Consider the following 20412-nt stretch of genomic DNA (forward strand, 5'->3'; position numbering starts at 1 on the left):
CTCTTGTTCACCAATACCAAGGGATACATTTTTAAAGTTAACATCCATATGGAAACTTGGAGTTGGAATGTGCCTTGAAGTCAGCAAAATCCCCCAAGTATGTAACACTGATGGAAGGAAGGCTAAGAGTTTCCCAGAAGGCCTCCCCAAGGTCCAGAGACTGAAGAAAGTAATGCTTGGTTTTATACTGAAAGGCACACATCAAGAGAACATCTTTCATTTTTCTCTCCTTACTCTTTACAACCCCCCGCCCCCCCCGCCTTCTTCCATGTAATGCTGCATATTAGACTTGGTTGTAAGCATCCTTATAGTTTGTATCTTCTTTACATCCTCTGCTTCCACACTATGCCCCTGAGCTCTTGAAGGCATGGTCTGTGCCCGAGGTTTTATTTCCCTCGGTGCCCGTGAACCCCAGGTATATCTAAATGTCCACCAAGAAAATAGGCCTAGGTAAATTCACTTTGTTATCACCCAGGACATGGAATTTGATTTGAGTGTAGGTTTCACCGCAGGTAAAAAAGACCTGAAGGTTCTTGGGAGGCAGTTGCCTATGACCTTGGCCTCTCCTTCGCAACAGGATTCACAGCACCTCTTGGAGAAAAGACACTCTCGGAGTGATGGAGTGCTTATTAGAGGAGAGGCTGCAAATGCCAAGACGGGTTCCCGTCTCCTTTTTAGGAAATGCACAAACCACGGTGATGATAATAATAATAAATGGGCATGTGTCACATACTTGCTTGATTTCCCTCTCGTTCCTTCCTTTTGTTTTGCAGGAGTAGTGCAAAGCAAACTAAGGTTTGCACGTTCAGGTTTTATTACCTACCTCCCCCTCCTAGGAAAGTCTCCAAAAAATGCAGAACGTGCTTATCTCTTCCCCAACTCCGGAGACTCCCGTTGCACACACTGGCCAAGTCCTTCCTGGGGAAAGATGCATTCCCCCCCCCCCTCCAACCCTCGTGGCTTCCCTTTTCCCTTTCAGCCGGTTCCCAGTCCCCTGTGCAAAAGGCAGGGCATGCATATTTTAATGCGTGTGCATGCATATAGTCATGCTTAACTTCACTCCCGTTGAACAACATTATGTGGTGTGGACAAAAAGTCACAGCCTGCTCCCTGTTCAAGATGCCTTTTGGTCAATAACGGTGACAAAAGCTGAATTTCCCCCTAAATGCGGGGGTGGGGGGTGGGGGGGGTGGGGAGAGAAGGCGAGAAAGAACAGAGCCTCCCCCCTCCGGCCTCCGCTTCGCATAGATCTCCTTTCTCCAAGTGTTTCCTCTTTAATTATGACCTGTTTCCCCTCCCTCTCCCCCCGCCCCAGCTTCAGTGAAAGGAGCCCTTCTGTCACTCGTCACTGGCTCCCTCGCCCGCCCGCCCGCGAGCTCGCGGTGGGAGGAGCCCGCCGGAGGAAGCCGTGAGCCCGGGCTGCCGAGAGCCACAGAATGGATCTGCTCCGAGCGGGGACGTCGCTGACGATCCCGGCTTCCCGCGGCGGCTAGGAGCCGACCACTGGCCTCGGCAGGCTGCGGAGACCCGGAGGCCCAGGGAGAGCCGGGGGCCGCGCGCGCGGAGGCACGGACGCACGGACGCGCGGACAGACAGATGGTTGGCGCGAACCCGGGAGGACCGCGGCGGAGGCTGAGCACGGCGAGCCGCCCGGGAAGAGAAACTAACTGCAAACCCAAGTTGCCCCGCCGGCTTCCCCTCGCTTCGCTAAGGAATGAAACCTTTCCAGCTCGATCTGCTCTTCGTGTGCTTCTTCCTGTTCAGTCAAGGTAGGACCCCCCGCGCGGCCGGAGTTGCAAAGAAAGTCGGCTGGGTTGTTGTCAGGGCGCGGGAGGCTGAGGGCAGGAATGGGGGGCAGGCTTCGGAAACTCGAACTGAGGGACGCGTCCGAGATGCGCTGGCCTTGCTCCTTTGCCTTCGCAAATGCAACAAAATGGTACTGTTTATTTTCCTTTGGAAGGCAGGGGGTGGGAGGGGTGACTCTCTCCTCTCACTTGTCAACATCCAGCCCAAACTCTCCGATGCAAATGAGTTCTTTATGCTCCCGGTATGTTAATTAGGCGGTGGCTGTGTGGCGATGCCGCTCTGAACTTCTGGGCACCGCGTCTCCTCCAGACTCAGGTTGGAGAAGGAGAGGGTAGGGAAGGAGGGCTTTGTGCAAGGTGGATATTTCAGCTCCAATACGGTCTGACTTGCCTGAGTGTATTCCAAAGCCACTGTGTGCGGCTGCAGATTACCGAATGCACCGTGGGGGTAATTTGCAGCGGTTGGGAAAAGCTTGTAAAGCGTTTTCGTTGAATCTCATCGGGTCCTCTGAATAAGGCTGAATTCTGAATCCTACACAGCCCTGGATTCAGGGTCTCAAGTGATATTTCGCCCCTGGTGCTGATTGTTTCCTTTCTGCAGCCTAGCAGGGGCAGAGAAGCTGGTGGACTTTTCTGCAAAGAACTTTGCTACCTCCGGGCTGGCTCCCTGCCTCTGGGAGCCTCGGGCCAGGCGGTGCTGAAGGGAGGGGAGGGCACTCTGGGGAGGGATTGCCAATGCCTACTTAGCCAAAGGCATCAAAAGTCACCTGTGGAATTGAGTGTGAAGGGGATAAGTAAACCGGCTCCTTCCCACTCTTTTGGAATGCCAACGCTGCCTCTACCATCTGAGGCAACATTTGTGCCAGCCAGCACGGCTCTGAGAGGGACAGGACTCTCTCAGAGAAATCCACAACAGAGCACGTCCATCTGTTGATTAAATGAAGGGTAAAGTTTTCAAGAAAGCAGAGCTCCGCCATGGGTGGCTGGCTTTGCGAGCAAACAGTATGTCTCCTTCTCTCTCCCTGTCAGGGAGAAGCCACATGTAAGCAAAGACCCACGCCTCCTTCCTCTGCTTTCTTGCACTGGTATTTGTGGTCACTGCAGATTCGCCCCCTGTCAAACTTTGCTTATGGCCATCCTCATTACCCCTGAGGGGCCTTTCCACGTAACAGTATGTATACGCCCACCCCTGTATGTAATTATAATGTGTATACACAGACACAGGCGCACACACTCATGTATTCATATGGTTGTGTGCATCTCACCAGGGCTCCCTACAGCAGCAGGAAGATAAATTGCCTTCCCGAGAGTTTTCAGGCTGAATGAATACGAACTATCTCAGAACACTGGTACAGAAACAGTTTGGGTTCTATTACCATTTTGTGAGATTACCCTCTTTCTTGGATGCCCCTGTGCTTGCTTATGGGCGCGCGCGCGCGCACACACACACACACACACACACACACACACACACTCCTGTTCTCCTTTTTGCCTCTTACCAATTTACTCAGGAAGTTGCATGGAGAATCCCTAAAAGGAGGAGCCCACCAGACCCCTCCACCCATGTTCACAGGACTAGTGCACGTCTTAATCAGTCCACGCGTTGTTAGAAAGCTTGAGCTCTGATTCCACTCTAGATTGGCATAAGAAGCCTTTGGTATCTAAGTGCCTCTTTGGCTGTCTGAAGCATCGCAGTGTGTGCATCTTCAGCTTTTCTTATCCTTTTCTCAGCACCGAGCTATTTCTTCTCTGTCTCATATGAATCTTTAAATATTTACCTATGGAGGTTAAATGCTGTGTTTCATCTACCCTTAGCCCTGAGAGCACTAGGAAGAAACCACAGCATCATGCAGTGCCTGGTTTCTTATTCCTGAGTGTTCTGAGCTTGGTCAGCACTGGCCACCCTCCCAAATGATAGATGTCCTACCTACACACGGGGCTCCAGAACGGGCCGAAAGAAAGACAATGAGACAAAGTGAACGTAGCTGGTCAGAATACCCCCTCCCCAGACCCTGTACATTTTGTGAATAGACAGCCTCTAATGACAGGAATTAAGGGCCAAGTGGGACAATTTTTGTGGACTTTTGTGATATACCTTCTGACTTGATCGGTAGACATGTGTTTTAATGTGGATGCTGTTGCGAGTATCGTGAACCCCCCCCCCAGGGGATTCTGTTTGACCCTCTGCACATACACGATTAGTTCACATCCTGTGCCCACCTCCAGAGTGCCATGTATTTACCAAGTTATTAGCCAGAGCATGTCCACTTCCAAGAGGTCGTGACGGGACTAGCCCACAGGCCGTAGGTGACATCCGCGGACATCCCCCTCATGGAAGTTGCACCCTGCCTCGCGTGCCCCCCGCTGAGCCACCCATCTGACCCACCCTTCCTCCTCCTCGGCTACTTTCGGAGCAAAAGTGCAGAGACTCGGGAATGCCCCCCCCCCCTCAGAGAAAACAAACGTCCAGGGTTCTTTTTAGGTCTTTCTCTGGCACTCTGGTGACACCTCCATCTGCTTCCCAGCACCTCTCACCCTGGGAGCCTATGTGTCATGTTAGAGTTTCTGGAAACACAATTCTGGTGCTTCCTGTTCCCGTCGCCTTCGTTTGCACAGTGAGGGAGAGCGCCCAACAGTGCTCTGAAGACTTTGATGCCAAAACATATAAGGAAAGACTCCTAGAGTCCCTCTCTTCTAAGTTGTCCATTCCTGGTTCACCTTTACTTTTCTCCGTAACCCTTTAGAGACTGAAATTCAAGTATAACTGATGTCAGTGTCGCGCTGTATCCCCTCTTCTTTTAAAGTTTGGGCTTTTCGTGTAGATGGAGATTAAATATTCATTTCTCTTTCCTAAGGTGGCAGTAAAAGGCCAAATGGCATCCCTCCATTTCCGCCCCAGCCAACGTCCGTGGGCCTGGCTCCCCCCACAGAGAAATGGAGAGCTGCCAGTCTGTGCTGCGTGTGGGTTTCTCTCTTGCTGGGGTTGCCTCTTCCATCAGCTGTCAGGGCCGCGTGCTTTGTACAGAGAGGGATAATGTCACAGCACAATTTGCCTCCTGCAGAGACGAGGCATGTTCTGCCCCTGGGTGAAAAAGAATCGATTCTCTTGTCATCCATAAAGTTAGAACTTGCTGTATTTTTTTCCCTTTATCATTTAAGTTGGCCCACAACGATTTCCCTCTGTGCCCTCCTTCATCTTCATGAGCCACCCCATCCAGCCCACACATCCACCTCTTAAGTAGCTACGGAGGACTAGTGTTCTAGCAGGACTCAAGATCCCTGCCTTCCAGCCCATCTCAACGCCGAGACGGTCTGGGGAAGGGGCAGGGACACAAAGGTGGTGGCTTGAACCCAGATGCTGTTTGGAAACTTGTTCTCCTCCCTGCTCGCTGACCTTTTCGCCTGGCGCTCCCACGGAGTCTGGTCCGGCCTAATTACTTGGTGGGTCTGAGGGTTCTAACTCTGGAGAGCCCAGACCTCTTGTTGGGTTGACATGTGTGCTGTGCTGCTCTGAACGTGTTGGGGTGGAAATGAAAACTCGCCTTTACCTGTCCATGACGTCCCTGAGTTGAGGATTAATCTGGGGTGTCACCTCCCCATTGGGAAGACTCTAAGTGACTTGCCCTCCTGACTTGCTGGCAGGAATCACCAAAAGAGCTGTCAGATGTCTACCAGAGGAGCAGGGAGGTTCATGGTGACATGACTCTCGAAGGGAATAGGAGAGCCTGAACCAGACGCGGGGTGCATAGCTTGTGAGTGGAGACAGCCGGCTAAGATGAGGGAAGCCACAGGGGATGGCAGGAAGCATGGAGAAGAAGGAGGCCTTAACTTGCAAGAAACGCCCTTGGGAACGGGGAGGGGCACCAGAAGATAGCCTGAGCACATCAGAGGCAGCCGAAAGAATGGAGGGATCATAGGGGGTACAGGCTGAGAAGGCACTGGAACAAGAAACTGGGAGTGAACAACTTAGCAGACATTTCCCCTTGCCCAGAGCCGTCATATAACAAAAGATGAGGCAAGTAGCAAGCACGATGCTCCTCCCCCCGTTGGCACCCTAAGTGATATGACGTCTTGTCTAGAGGAGGAAGAATAGCTTCTTTTGTCCTAGAAGGTCAATGCCCAACTGCCAAGGGTGCGGGACCACTTCTTTAACAGAGCTTCTGGGTGAAGGCAGCTGGGACTCGTCTCTTGGGCATGGGGGTGGTCTCTGTGAAAGCCCAGCAGGGAGCTTTCTGTTGCCAGCCGCACCTATTGAGGAAGGAAGAGAAACTCTCCAGGGGAAGAGGGGTGCGGGTGGGGTCAGAGCCTTCACCCTGCACTTACAGGGTATGGAGTGGGGCCTCCCTCTTGGGTTACAAAGAAGGATCTTCCTTGGAACATGGCAGCAGCCAGCTAGGCATGGGACCAAGGAGCCGCTCTCCCTGGTGTGCCTGTGTGGGTGGGAGCCAGGGCCAGCAGGAGACGGGGTGGAGCAGGGGATTAGGCCTGAAGATGCAATTTTTCTTTTTTGTTCAGCCCAGTGGGGGTGACTTAGGCGGCATTATATTGCAGACCCAGAAAAGCACATGAATAATCCAGAGTGAATTCAAGAGATTTCAATAGCAAAATAATAACAATACTAATGATACCTTTGATTTGCAGAGTACTTTTCTTCCAAGGAGATAAAAAGATAAACTGTTTTGGAAACATGAACAAGGAGAAGAAAATTGCCTGCCTAGAGGAGTGGGCTGGGTTGGGGGGCAACAGCATTTCACTTTAGGGTCTCCTGTAAACCAGGGGTGGGGAGGGAGGTACATAGGCGCGGGCATCATCGCGGGCCACAGGCCTTATCCTTCTAAAACCCTGAACTTGTAGGTGAAACACCAGGGCAGGCATTTTTAATAGGGGTCAACCTAGAAAGAGTGAGGCCCTGTGCCTGGGAGCAGGGACGCTCTAATTCAGCAGTGGGGAAGCTTCTAAAGATCATGAGCTGGCTGGACTCTTAACCACTCCAATAATCCTGATCTCATGGTGGTTTTTGCAGCACAGCGATTGGGGCTCCAGCCTTTCCGTAGGTCAGTGGACACCCCAGTGTTCATGGTGCCGGGGCTGGTAGGGGCTCCAGCTCCAGGCGTTGTCTCTTCCCCTTGGGTTTCACGTCCGCGTCACTGCTGTCCACAGGGAGTGAGGCAGTATCCCGTGCTGGAATGTACGAACTTCACCCTGTTTTCGAAATAGAGAGGGTTTTCATTCCCAGCGAGGGGAGTGATCCAGACAGCCCTCTACATTGAGGCACACTGCTGTCCCTGATGTCACTTTCTTTTCCCTAGGGAAAACCAGAAACTACAGTTAGGTGTGCACATCCAGTAATACAGATACCTAGGGGCGCCTGGGTGGCTCAGTCGGTTACGCCTCTGACATCAGCTCAGGTCATGATCTCCTGGTTTGTGAGTTTGAGCCTCGCGTTGGGTTCTGTGCTCAGAGCTCAGAGCCTGGAGTCTGCTTCAGATTCTGTGTCTCCCTCTCTTTCTGCCCCTCCCCTACTCTCTCTCTCTCTCCCTCTCAAAAATAAATAAACTTAAAAAAAAAAAAGAATATAGATACCTTATAGATCATTGGAATACTTCTCCCACATTCATGCAAAGAATGTCGTGTCCTGCTTTCTGCCAGAGCTTGGGAATTCAGCATAGAAGGGCTTCAACATTCCACATGCTCTCAGAACCCACACTGTTGCCCTAGAGTAAGGATCTCCACCACCATATTTAACGTGAGCGTGAATTAACTTCTTGCTCCTGAGCCACTGAAGGAGCTAGGGATCAAACATTGTGCTTTTCCTCTTTTCTCTTCTCCTGACTTTAAAAATGAGTACTCTGGCTGTACATTTCTAGAAGTCAGTAAATGTCAATATTGGATAAGTGTTTCCTTTATATCACTGCAATTTAGCATAAGCTGCTTGGAAACAAATGTCTTCCGCAAGCATACAATGTTTCGGTGAGTACACAGTCAACACCACTACGAGGATTAAATAAATGTCAGCTTTTCTTGGGTATGCTCGTAACAAGGCAAACCCATGGAAATAGCGGCCAGCATGGATGAATCGTGCTCCCTGCGGAATTACTCTGTTGCAGTCCTTGCTGGGGCTTGGAAGGGAGAGTTCACACTCCCCCATCTCCTTCCTGGAAATAAAGGCAAGGGAGTAGCCAGATCCGGGTTCCTCGGGCATGCCCCGGGGAGGTTCCCCTCCCCCATCCCGCCCCACAGTCTAAAAGTCTTTTCATGCCCTCTCCAGATTCCTCCCATCTGTGACCCCACCCTAGACGGACACCACTCATTGCTAAAGTGTAGCGATGTCCAGAACTTAGAACAGATCCGCCCTTTGCCTTTTCCTGAAAGGGGAGGTGAGATCCCCCCTGTAATCTTCCACCTGGGGTTGGTTTCCTCCTGGGCAGAGTGAGAGAGATTTTACCTGAGGCTGTTTTTTTGAAAACTGAAACCAAAAAACTGAAACCAACCCTGCCATGGCTGGATTGTCAGTATAAAAAAGATGCGTGATTATCAGGCTGAATTATCAAGATGGTCTTCTTACTTGGTCTGTGTTCCCTGGACAGTTATTGCAAGTTCAGTGTCTTTCTAACCAATGCCTAGAAGACAGGAGTTTGAGATCTGACACCGACTTGGAACAGTGACCGCCAAGCCTCGCATTCGTCTTTCCACACTTTATCCCCAGGGGCTCCATGTCGCCTGGTGTCTCAGAGAACCACCTTCTCTCAGTCCGTCCTTTGTGATCAGATAGCACGCTATGACACCAAAGCTCAGCCCTTGACCACTCGGCCAGTGTGCATCGTGGGCCTACTGTGCGGTGGGCACTGTGCCAGGGACTTTTGATTCAAAGACCCCTCAGACAGTATTTCTGCCCCAGTGGGGTCAGTCGGGTCAGGGAGCAGACACTTTGACCCACGGTCACAGATGGGCTCAGAGTTGTCAGGAGTATTCTGAGAGCGGCCGAAATGGCCGAGGGCATCAGGAAAGGCTGTATCAATTTCAGAGGATGTCTGGGAGCCCTCCCGGCGGGGGGGTTGGGGGGAGAGAAGAGTATTTCAGGCTGTGGCTTAGAGTGTATGCAAAAGAAAGAAAGCAGGATAGAATGTCATATATTCGGAAGCAATGGGTAGTGTGGGTGGCTGGAATGTGAGTGCGCTGAGGGTAGTAAGAAGCTTGGGAAGGAGAGGGTCAGCTTGTCAAAAATACCATGCTGAATGTTTGATGATGGACCATCAGGATTAAATCTGCCTTTAGAAACATTGTTAGTTATCTCTGGGTCTGTACTCCTCTCTAGGCCTTGGGTCCTATGGACAAAAAAGGGGGAAGCATCCACATGTGATTTATTTTTCTTGGTATCCCCTGTTTCTTATATGGGACTTGAATGGAAAAATACTCACTCTTTCCAGTTCCTTTTCCTCCATAGCCAGCCTCCAAAAGGGTGGAAAAAAGTGAGCAAGAGGGTAAGTATGGACGAACCGACCTTAACTGTTGGTCTCCATTCCGGAGGAAGGCAGAGAAGAAGGTTGGGTAAACACACACTTAGGAACAATGCATTAGATACAGAATGTGGAAAGAAAGAAAGCTGGGATGGAAGCTGGGATGGCTGGGGACACACTGGATTGTTAGATGGTGTAGGCACCGAGGAATGGGATTTCCCCATGCCAGCCCCGCATTGAGGACGAATGGTAAACCAGGTAGGGAGACAAGAACAAGAATGAGATAAGGGGGAAATGCCTAGAGACCTTTTGCTGATGATTTCTTTGCTTTTCTGAAGAGAAGCTGTGCTGTCTTTGGGGAAAACAAGGTTACAGGCTAAGTGATTCTACCCAGAAGACGTTAGGGATGTTTACAGGTCTCTACCACCAAGTAACCTTTCTTTCAAGAGTAAAGAACGTCATCAGATACTCTCATGTGTTCCATGTTTGAGCCTGCTCTCATCAGGAGTGAGCGGGGACTAACAACAAGCTCGATGGCGAAGCAAAACCTGCATTGTTTTGCAAGAAAATAGGCAGTGACGTTTCTCAGACAGTTGCTATTTAACTCTAGTGTGTCAGGCCAGCCCATTGAATAGTCTCCCATTGCTGAAAGCATTCTAAGAGTAGAATTCCGGCCACCAAGACTTGAAGAGTCCCTTCCCAAGCAGTGGACCAAAGAGTTAGAATAGATGTCATCCAGATCCTCCCCCCCCACCAAAGATTCCCTGAATCTTAGCTATTAGCCACAGCCTATTGATTTGGGCTAATGAATTCCTAGAAGATAGATGACGTGTTACAGATGGCTCTGTCCGGCACATTTTCTTGCCCGTGCCAGGCACATCCTTTTGGATGGTGGTGGTGGTGGTGGTAATAAGAATGTTTGCATGAGGATGATGAGGAGGAGGGTTGATACCGAGCTTCACAAGCTGTAGAGTGCTATTCACAAGCACTGCTTATAGCATGAGAGGCAGCTGTCATCACTGTCCTGCCCTCTGAAAGGTCGTGTCCCTTGACCAGAGTCACTCTCCTCTGGTTCCCTTTTTCGCCTGCCCTGGCGCTTCTCAAGATGCAGGGAGGCTTAAGCTGCTCCACGTCACCCACGCTGAAAATTGCGTAGAAGGTTCTAGGCTGTGGCACAAGACGGAACAGGTCCTCCAACTTGTGGGAATCCTCCATGTGGAGGCATAGAGAAGGATTTCAGGGATTTCCCGTGACAATCGGAGCTGACCTTCGAACCACGACCTAGCCCTGCAGCTCTGTCTTTTGATTCCCGACTCTTTCTGAGTGGGTTCTTTCATCTTCTGGCATTCAGCTTTTACCTTGAGGGCACAAGGTTTCCCCAGGGGAATAAGAGGCCAGCCTCTTGGGTTGAATAGCAGTCAAGGAGATGTTGCTTGGGTAGTTCCTTTTGGAGCTGTTTTTTTTTTTTTTTTTTAATTTTTTTTAAAATTTTTATTTATTTTTGAGACAAGAGAGAGACAGAGCATGGACGGGGGAGGGTCAGAGAGAGAGGGAGACACAGAATCCGAAACAGGCTCCAGGCTCTGAGCTGTCAGCACAGAGCCCGACGCGGGGCTCGAACTCACGGACTGTGAGATCATGACCTGAGCCGAAGTCGGGCGCTTAACTGACTGAGCCACCCAGGCGCCCCCTTTTGGAGCTGTTTTAACACACACACACATACACACACACACACACAAAAGGCAATGGCAGTGAGGAACTTTTATTCTCTGAATTGGGTGATTAAAATATCCATTTCTTTTGTCCATCCACTGATGTGGATGCTAGGCATGCTATTCGGCACATAGGAGACTCTGAATAAATGTTGAAATATTGGACTGAATGGTGAGAAACAGTAAAAGGAAGAGAAAGCCGTGTTTCTGACATCACACGTGCAGGGGCTGACAGGCCCCCACAGGAGGGCAGAGGAAGGATCCCCACTATTCGGAGTGGGAAGTTGTTCCTCTCCGAGTAAGGCCTTGAATGCCCACTGAGTCACCAGGGACGCTGCCAAGAGAAACATCCTCTGGCAAGCCACCCACTCCTCAGTTTCAGCGAAAAACCCAGCCCTGTCCTTCTGTTCTTTAATGCATGTCAGTTCCCATTTCTGTCAGTCACCTGCAAGTGTCACAGGTGACTCGGCTCTGGTGCAGTGTGACAGTCCACCTGTCACCCTTGGCGATGCTGGGAGCTATGACAGCTTCAGAGTGACACTGGGGCCAGGTTGGCTCATCATGCAGGCAACCAGGGGACAGAAACGTAGAGCTTTTTCCTGGAGACCCATCCCAGGTACCACAGGAGAAGCGACTGCCGCCCTCCCTGCCTGCCCCTTGTGACAGAGAGGTTGCCAGTTAACCTCCCAGTGGCTTTACCCTCCATACTCTAGGACTCTTCCACACCTGGCTGAAGGATGCTACCCCACATTCACAGGGAGTCCCATTTCAGCAGGGAGCTGGCCTCTGAAGCCTTTTTCTTACAGAGAAAAGGCCGTGTGAGGGGCCACGGTCCCTTCTGCACCTGTGTGAGGGGCCACGGTCTGGGCCTGTTCTTCCCTTGGGTCCCCATCAGGCAGGACCTGGTGGGAGGTTTGGGGACCTAAAATCCCGGGAAGGTTTGGGGACATAAAAAGAGCTGCGGTTCCTCCATCCGCCTGATGGTGGCAGCAGCAGCGCTTACAAAGCCCAGGAGTGAGCTGAGCTGAGGCCCAGGGAGGCCCTTAGTAGCAGAAAGAGCCAGGCTCTCTAGTCAGGGTGCCTGGCCCTCCTTTGCCCACCACGGGTGGGGCTGGGGCAGGGAAAAGGCACGGAGGGAAAGAGCAAGCCTTCCGGATGGCAGCAGCTCTCCTGGGAAGCTCGGGTCCTTCCTGCCTGTTTCTGATGGATGTGAGGGCAGAGTGCTTAAGGGGAATGTCTGAAAAAAAAAAAAAGGTAGGTGGGTACAATTAAAAATGCCCAGGGACGAGAAGGAGCCGCAAAGAGAGGGAGCAGAGGACCTCAGCTAGCTGTCCATTTCCCCGTGGCAGGTGTTTCCCTATGCTGGTGTCCCTCCTGTGGGTGATGAATGCATCATTCCCCTCCTGGGGCGGCTGGCAGCCAGGAGCTCCGTTTCCCCCCTGCCCCCAGCCCCCAGCCTGGGCCCACTGCCCCTCTCTCCAGGTGTCTGCCCCTTGAATGACCCCGGAGCCAATATTTCTGCCCGCAGCTCCCCTCTCCTGCTGAAAAAGGCAAAACAACCAGTTGCGAAAATTCTTCCTCATTGTTCCTGATCTCCCGGCAGGCTGAAGAGGTGCTACTCTGTTTCCATCCCCGGACAGAAACAGACACCATTAAAACGCACCTCCCTGGGCAGTGGCTGTTTGTTTCAGAGTGCAAATTACCAGGCTCGGTAGCGAGGTCCTGATGGCAGGCACTGGAAGCGGGGGCCACCCCTGCGGGGGGGTAGCAGCTTGCCTTTTTCACCTTTTGAGGATTGCCAAGGAGGATGTGTGTCAGACCCTGGAGTCTGTGTATGTGGGGCACGGGGTGAGGGAAGGGTGAGGCCATCCCTGGAGCAGCTCACTCCTGGTCTCTGTGTGGCTCAAGTGGCTGGTAGACTGGCCGTTTATGCTGCTTGTTTGGTAGCTATCAAGTTTGGTTGCTGGTAGGATTTTAGATGATGTTTGCTTAAACCCAAGCGGCCTTCTGCACCTGATTCAGCTTTCTCACTAGCAAGGAGACTTGCCACAGGCCCAGTCTGTCCATGCTGTCACACTGTCTGTCTTCCTGGGAGCCGGGTGGGGTGGGGAGGGCGTGTGCAGTGGGGTTGGTGAGAAGGTAGGATCGCTCTGTCCATGTTATCGGTGTAGTCATGGCAGGTGACGACTCGAGCATCTCACATCAGAGAAGAAAACTTTTTGCCCAGAGTTGGCAAAACCTGATTTCAAACTGCACGGGTCAGCGAGGAAAACTAGAACTGTATACTCTGAGAATTTGCTGAAAGTCGTGGAGATGGTTCCCCTCCCCGTAGAAAAAGATGTTATACCAATGGGGTACGTGCTGTTGGCTCTGCTTATGTCTGGCCACCTGCTCCCTTTTCTACTTTCATAAACATGACCTTTATTAGGACTATGGGATCCCTCAATGGAAAGCTGAATGGGGGAGAGGGGAAATGGTGAGAATAGGAAAGAATCAAAATGTGTAATGGGCTCCAGATGCCGGCCTCGGAGCGTGTCTCTTCTCTCCATTACTAACGCCTCGTGGTTGCTGCCTTGGAGCGAGCCATGGGGAGGCGTCATTGAGACCTAGAGCTAAGTTTGCTAAGCTTTGCATGCATTTTCCTGTATCATCCTCCTAGCACCCCGGTAAAGCAGGGATTAGATTCCCGAGGCTTCGATTAGATTAGATTATGAGGTTTAGATGCCTTAACTTGCCCACACGTTCCGTAACCTTGCCTCTCCCTACTGGCGAGTGATAAGACGGCCATTCAGACACTGGTATGTGCACCCCGAATCTCCCCCCCCGCCCCGCCCATCTCTTCGGGAGGAATCCCCTTCGCACCGGTACCTGCGCAGCCATGTGACTTGGCGGTATGCTGCAGAACCCCTGGCCCGGCCAAAGGTCCCCCGCCTTCATAACTTGCAGGGCTTGGAAAGAAGAGTTGGTCCAAGTGAAAGGAGAGCTCTCCCCCAGGACAGAAGCTGAGTAAGAATTTGAGAAGCTCTGCTCCGTGGCTGGCAGCTGTTCTTACTTTCACAACCCGGCTCCAGTTTAGCTGAACATTTGGAAAGCCAAATGCTGATTTCTTAACAAGAGCGCATCATCACCTAACTTTCTTCCAGTGGCTTTAAAAGAAAGAAAGAAAGAAAGATTAAATCCCATTCTGCTTAAGGAGAGGTTCGCCTGGTGTTAGTTCTGTGCCTCAGAGTGGAGCTACTCTGCATGAAAAGGCATTCCAGGACATCAAAACCCTTCTTTCTGTCAAGTCCAGGATCATAAAAATGTCAGGACACCACATGGTTCTGAAATGATTAATAATGGTCGTTAGGGAGAAATAGAAAAGACTCCTGGAACGTCAGAGGGTCTGAATGCCGTTCAGGCTCAATTCTCCGCACTTTGGTTCCGGCAGGTACATCTTACCTGATGTCAGCAATCATTTCCGAGATGGCACACATCCACCTAGGCCATGCTCGAGATCATAGTATTAGTTTAAGATAGACGCTTAAGATAAACTAGCAAAACAGAAAAGTTCCTTGACGTTTTCAAAGCCCCTTTAAGACTGAGTCAGAGGAATACAGAGGAGGAATGTGAGGCAGATCGCTGCGTGCAAGACATAACATTTCTTCTTTTCATGCCACAGTCTGAGCGTTTCAGTGGGACACACGGATCACATCGGCAGTGCATTGTCAGCTGTTACCAGGGCTCCAGTTCCACGTGGATGCCCCTTGCTCCGGCCATGAGCTTTGCTTTGGGTTTTCTCTTCATCGAACCAGGGCAGAGCTATTCACAGATACGAGTCCATACTTTGTAGTAAAAACAACTAAATGCTGAGCTGACCAGACTCAAATACCATCCGGAAAACCTTACTATTTCCCTCCCCTGTTTTTCTGCTAATAATATGAGGTAATCTTGGGACGGCCTGGGTGGCTCAGCTGGTTGAGCGTCTGACTCTTAATTTCGGCTCAGGTCATGATCTCACTGTTGGTGAGTTCGAGCCCCGCATTGGGCTTCTCACTGACAGAGCGGAGCCTGCTTGGGATTCTCCGTCTCCCTCTCTCTCTGTCCCTTCTCCTGCTCTCTCGCTCTTCCTTTTACTCTTTCTAAAATAAATAAATAAACATTAAAAAATTAAAAAAAAAAAAGGAAATCTGCGTTTCCCTCTCATCATCAGCAGTTATTTATTTTCTAAGAGCCATACCACCGAATTCTTGCCAAGGAAAGTGAAAATATATGTACTGCTGCATGTTTTCAGTAAAATTATCTTCTTTTTATGTTACGTCGTCTGCCTTAAATGTTCGCACAGTCAGGGCAGGGATGCTTGTATCATTCCTAAGGACGGTTGCAACCATATGAACTGAAAAAAAGAAAATTTTCCTGTGAAAGTAGGAATGCCCTTTGTACCAGGCCAGTTTGCCCCTTTTCATGGAATCAGTATTCAGAGTATTTCAACGCTCACGTGGCACCAAGTGCATGGGGCATGGAGGTCACAACCTCCCTCTCAATAATCATTGAGATGCTTGAAAACAGCTGCTTAGTAGAGACTTGTCCAGAGAAAGAAAACCAGTATCTGGAAGGGGCGTTTCCGGTACAGAAATCACCTGCATCCCGGCTCCACCCTGCCCGCCCCACCCCACCTGGGCCTCCCCTCCCTGTGAATATTGTTTATATTCACTTGGGCTGTACAAGTGCTCCTATTTAACCAGAGGAGGTAAGGTGACTCATGGGAGCTGCCTCGAAGAATTTTGATGTCACGTTATCATAGGATGACATATACAGTGAGAATGGACTCGGGAACCACCACGGGTCCACGTCAAACAAGAGGTAAGGCCAGCACATACAGTTTGGAGCATGATGGCTTTGCCAGTCTGTCACTGACGTCACTGCTTTCCTCATGACGGAGAAGAATGTGGGTCAGTCCTCTCCACGTGACTTGCTGCCTTGTCCCACCTGGGGAGAGCCCAGGAGGGCAACGTGATCATCTGTGCTGACAGGCAAGAATGTGGTTAAGAGCCACCATAGATTTTCTCCCACCTGCACACTAGAATGTTTATTTTAGGTCAACGCTGTGCACCAGAGATGCTCATGTCCATAAAGGATGGATTTTCTGCTTTGCACAGTGAAGAGATTCGCAATGTATATAATAATGCACCCCGAGAATTCTCGTTCTGTTTTTTAAAAATCTTCAAGGTCAATACAACCACAGACATTGCTATTCTTTTCATTGTGAACTGGGATCTACGAGCTGTGTACTGTCATTTTATTTTTCAATTCATAAAAAAAGATGTTCTCATCACCAGGCCTCTGGGCCTCTTTATTCAGCCCAGATCACCAATGGGAAACCAAATCCAGGAGCCGATGAATGCAGCAATGGAGAGGAGAGAGAGAGGTGGAACCAGGGCCAGATTTAAAGACACCTTCAACTTCCCTGCTGGCTGCTGTGTACTTGTTGTGCACATTCCCAGACAGACAGCGTAGTGATAGAAGAGAAGAAGGGGGAGGGGAGCACAGCTGGCTGTGGCTGTCAGTCTAGCAAGGAGGGACAGACAGGTGGAAAGATTGAGCAAGCTGAGATGTGTGTAGAAGACAGGCATTTTAGTCTTGTGGAGACCATAAGACTCTAGGATTCAGAACAACTGCTTTGACTCTCCCTCATCCAGATGGGGACCATGAAGGCACACCCCTGTGCACAAGAAGGTTTGGAAGTTTCCATTCATCAGCGTAGCCATGAAGAGGGCCAATGTGCCAGATGTCAGGGCCACAGAAGGCTCTGTCTTGGATGGTTGTCTCTTGCTTGAACAGCCATCCCAGCACCTTCAGGAGAAGGATCTTCAGGCCAGATGTCTGGCCTCTCTCCTCCTCCACTCTCACACACACCCTTCCCTCCAGCCGAACGGAGCTGCTGCTGTCAAGAGTATGCTCTGCTCCCTCACACGTCCTGGCTTGCTCATCCGTCCTTTTTTTCCTCTGGAAGGATGTCAGCTCTCTGCTGTGTTGGTCCAGCTACCTTCTACCCTGAGGATCTTCTCACTTTCCTTCCTGGAGGAAGTTTCCTTACCTCTCTCCTCACAAGCCAACTTACATGCTCACTCTTCTTCCTTCCACAGCCTTCTGTGCAAACCCCTTGCAGTGCTTGTAATAATATATTAAAGTGGCTTTTTCTTATCTGCCTTCCCTTCTAGACTGTGAGTTTCTGGAAGACGGGGACTGGGTCCTGTTGACCTCAGTCTGTGCAGGGCCTCTGTCTAACTTGGTCACGTGGTCGGCACTTGACCAGTGGTTCTGGATCATTCTACCTTCTGTGCCTGGGATGTCACTTGCCAAGCTGTGAAAGTGCTTTATCAGAGAACACACTCTACCTGTCATTATTATTGCATTCTGCGACTAGAATGCCTGTGAGCACAAAGCAATCCTTGGGGAAGAGGTGATAATAATTTAATCCCTCCTTGCGTCTATATAGCACTTTATGCTTTCCAAAACCCTTTCACATTTATTAGGGTCGACTCTTACCCTCACCTTGAAAAATAAGAAAAACGAGACCGAGTGATGTTAAGTGGCCTCTTTTAAGTCATACGGGTGGTAGGTGTGAAAGGTAAGAGGAAAACCCAGGACTTCCTAATCCAGGCCCTGTGGTTCTCCCACCGCCCCTCCTGTGTCTCCCCCTGGGTTCCTGCCTCTGAGGAACTTACTCTTAGAGTGTGCCGGGTGCAGTGGGCCCTCGGGGGTATTTCCCGCGTCATCCCATGGAGCGTGATGGGCTGAGTACCTCCACCGTGAGGCAGGATAGCCATGTCTGAGGAGCTCGGACAGAGGTGCTGGTGAAATAGTAATAGCTGGTTCCAGGTAAGGCATAGAGTTCTCTGTGCAGAGGCTGGTGAAACACACACACACACACACACACACACACTGCCCTTGACTGAGGCTCTCTTGTAACTGAGGCATCATAAAGAAAAGATAACAGCTCCATTATAGTAAGGGCAGTACCAGTGCCTGGGAGTAGCCTGGGCACTCCCCCAGGGCAGCCTTAAATCACGGGGCACATTGGCCATTACTCTTCCCATGGTGCATCTGCCATGAAGAGCCAGTCCGTCAGCCTGTCAGTACTGTTGAGTGTCTAGTGCACCCTGTGTAGCTCTTCATCCCTAGCCTGTGGCACGGGCTCTGGACAAGAGGCCAAGAGGCCACTGCCCTGTCACATACCGGTGGCCTGACCCTGGGCCTGGCCCTCAAAGGCAAAAGGGAACCAGGCTTTCTCTCCTACCTGCCCTCACAAAGTAGTTACTTACTGAGGTGTGCCTTGAAACATTGTGAAGGCAACATTGTTATGAGACACTGCGCAGAGGTGCGGTTCGGTGTTTCCAGATGTGTTGTGCTGGTGCCCAAGGACAGAATAAGACAGCTCAAGGGTCCCCGGTCTGTTTTCAAGGCCTGATACTGGGTGGCTTTCTGGGGGAGCAGGTGAGGCCATGCAGCCCTACTCAGCAGGGTTCATCGGAAGAATTAAGCTCTGATGCCCTAAAGGCATCCATTGTATTAATGAAATAAACTATTTGCTAAGCATCTGAATCAGTGCTAGTTATGAAAAGAAAAAATATTTTATTTATTATTATTTGTATTATCTTCTGGGTTCAGACGAGAAACCCCAGTTGAGAAAGGCGGTGTAGGGTCTATTTTCGTTTCTTGCATCTCCTGTGGCCACAGGACAAACTTAAATGGCTTAAGACAACACAATTGTATTATAATTCTGGGTGTCTGAAGTCTACCGTGGGTGGGTCTCTGTGGGCTGAAGCTTACGTTGGTTCTTTCTGGAGGCTACAGGAGAAAACTGGTGTCCTGGCCTCTTCAGGCTTCCAGTACCTTCCTTGGTTCGTGGCTTCTTCCCTGAATCATGGCAACCTCTGGCTTCCATCATCACACCTCCTACTGAAGCTGGCCCTCTTTGCCTCTCTCCTGTATGGATCTTGTGATTCCCCGGGCCCACCCACATAATCCAGGATAATCTCCCCATCTCAGGATCTTTTAGCTGAATCATAGCTGCGGTGCTTTTTGCCTCGTAAGGTAACATCTTCAAGATGTTCAAGGATTACCTTCAAGGAGTAGGACACGGATGTCTTTCTGGGCTCATTATTCTGCCTATCACAGGAACAAGAGACAAGATGGAGTTGGGTGGCCCCCTCCTTTCAGGAAAATGTAGCCATTCTCTCTGTGTGAGAACTCTGTGCCTCAGTCTCCCTGTCTGTAAACTCAAATGATCTTTCTGTTCATTTATATTTATAAATGATAATGCCACTATCATTGGGTCTCATGGGGAAGAGATTAAGGGGAACATCTATTAGATTCTGTAGTTAAACCTCACTAAATGATTCTTAATAGCAATTTACTTTGGCTTCATTAGCGTGGAGTATGGGAACTCTCCTTTAAAATACCATATAGCACAGCCTCCTCCTGTCTTTGGAGTAATTGAAATGAAACAGAGATCAACAACAACAACAACAACAACAGTGTAAGACAAAGGAGAAATAGGCGCTGTGTTTGTCTACATGTGATTTGCTGTAGGGTAGGAGGTTTATTGCCTGAACTTTGATTTTTCTCTCTTTGCCTCCATGCCTGGTTGAGTTTCTGGCTTTTGACTGAGGATCTGGCTGGGAAGGAGGCACGAGGGAGTGGATATAAACTGTGTGGAAGTGAATGTAGGGTTGCAGGCTCAGGGACGAGCTCGTGTGTCTTACCATGTGACAAAGCAAGGGAGAGCGTATGTTATCTTGGTATTAGACACCGCTTTGGACCATTCAGGTCATGAGATTCAGTACAAGGGTAGACACATAAGGTTAGTAGCAGACCTGTCCACTGAAACCTGGCAGTTGATATACCTTAAAGGCTTTATGAAGTCTTCCTCAGGTTAGAGGTTTAAGAAATTTGGAAGCTTAGCCCCTCCCTGTCTACCCCAGCATGAGATACACCAAGATGCTGTAGGAAGCTTGGGGCAGAGAGACCCCTTCCCTTGGTGTACGGGGAGGGCCAGACTGACCAATCCTGTCTGAGGCCAGTTCCTGGGCCTCCGGAAGTAGCAAAATGCGAGTCCCCCAGCCGGGCATCTGAGTCTGCCCCCATCCCGTGCTCACCCTCCCAGTTCCCCAAGAGTCTTGGAAGGGCAGGAAGAGACACAATCAGCGGACAATGATAGCATCTTTAGATCTATAAAATGTGCAACCCTCCAAGAGCCTGGGCCCAGGAAAGGTTACGTGGTGGCTGAACAGTCCCAGGGAGAGCATCACAACTGGCCCTGGTTCTCAGGGCTCTGGGGAATTAAAGACAAGCCCTGAGAATGATTATAATCCCATTATGCAGAGCTCCCCCTATTTATTTCTTCCTATGGATGAATTTGTATATATTTGCATTTTGTTCTATCTGATAATATGC

The 20412-nt window shown here is 50.3% G+C and overlaps 1 protein-coding gene across 1 annotated transcript in view; it reads left to right on the plus strand.

The window, feature by feature from the left end:
* The first annotated feature begins 1353 nt into the window (after positions 1-1353).
* Positions 1354-20412, plus strand: part of KIRREL3 (kirre like nephrin family adhesion molecule 3) — a 493013-nt gene continuing 473954 nt past the window's right edge. The window contains exon 1 of the mRNA XM_049654577.1: positions 1354-1769. Coding sequence (XP_049510534.1) covers positions 1715-1769 — 55 coding nt within the window. The 5' untranslated portion in view covers positions 1354-1714. The remainder of the gene's footprint in view (positions 1770-20412) is intronic.

This window comes from Panthera uncia, chromosome D1 (genome assembly GCF_023721935.1).
Source record: "Panthera uncia isolate 11264 chromosome D1, Puncia_PCG_1.0, whole genome shotgun sequence".
NCBI lineage: Eukaryota > Metazoa > Chordata > Mammalia > Carnivora > Felidae > Panthera > Panthera uncia.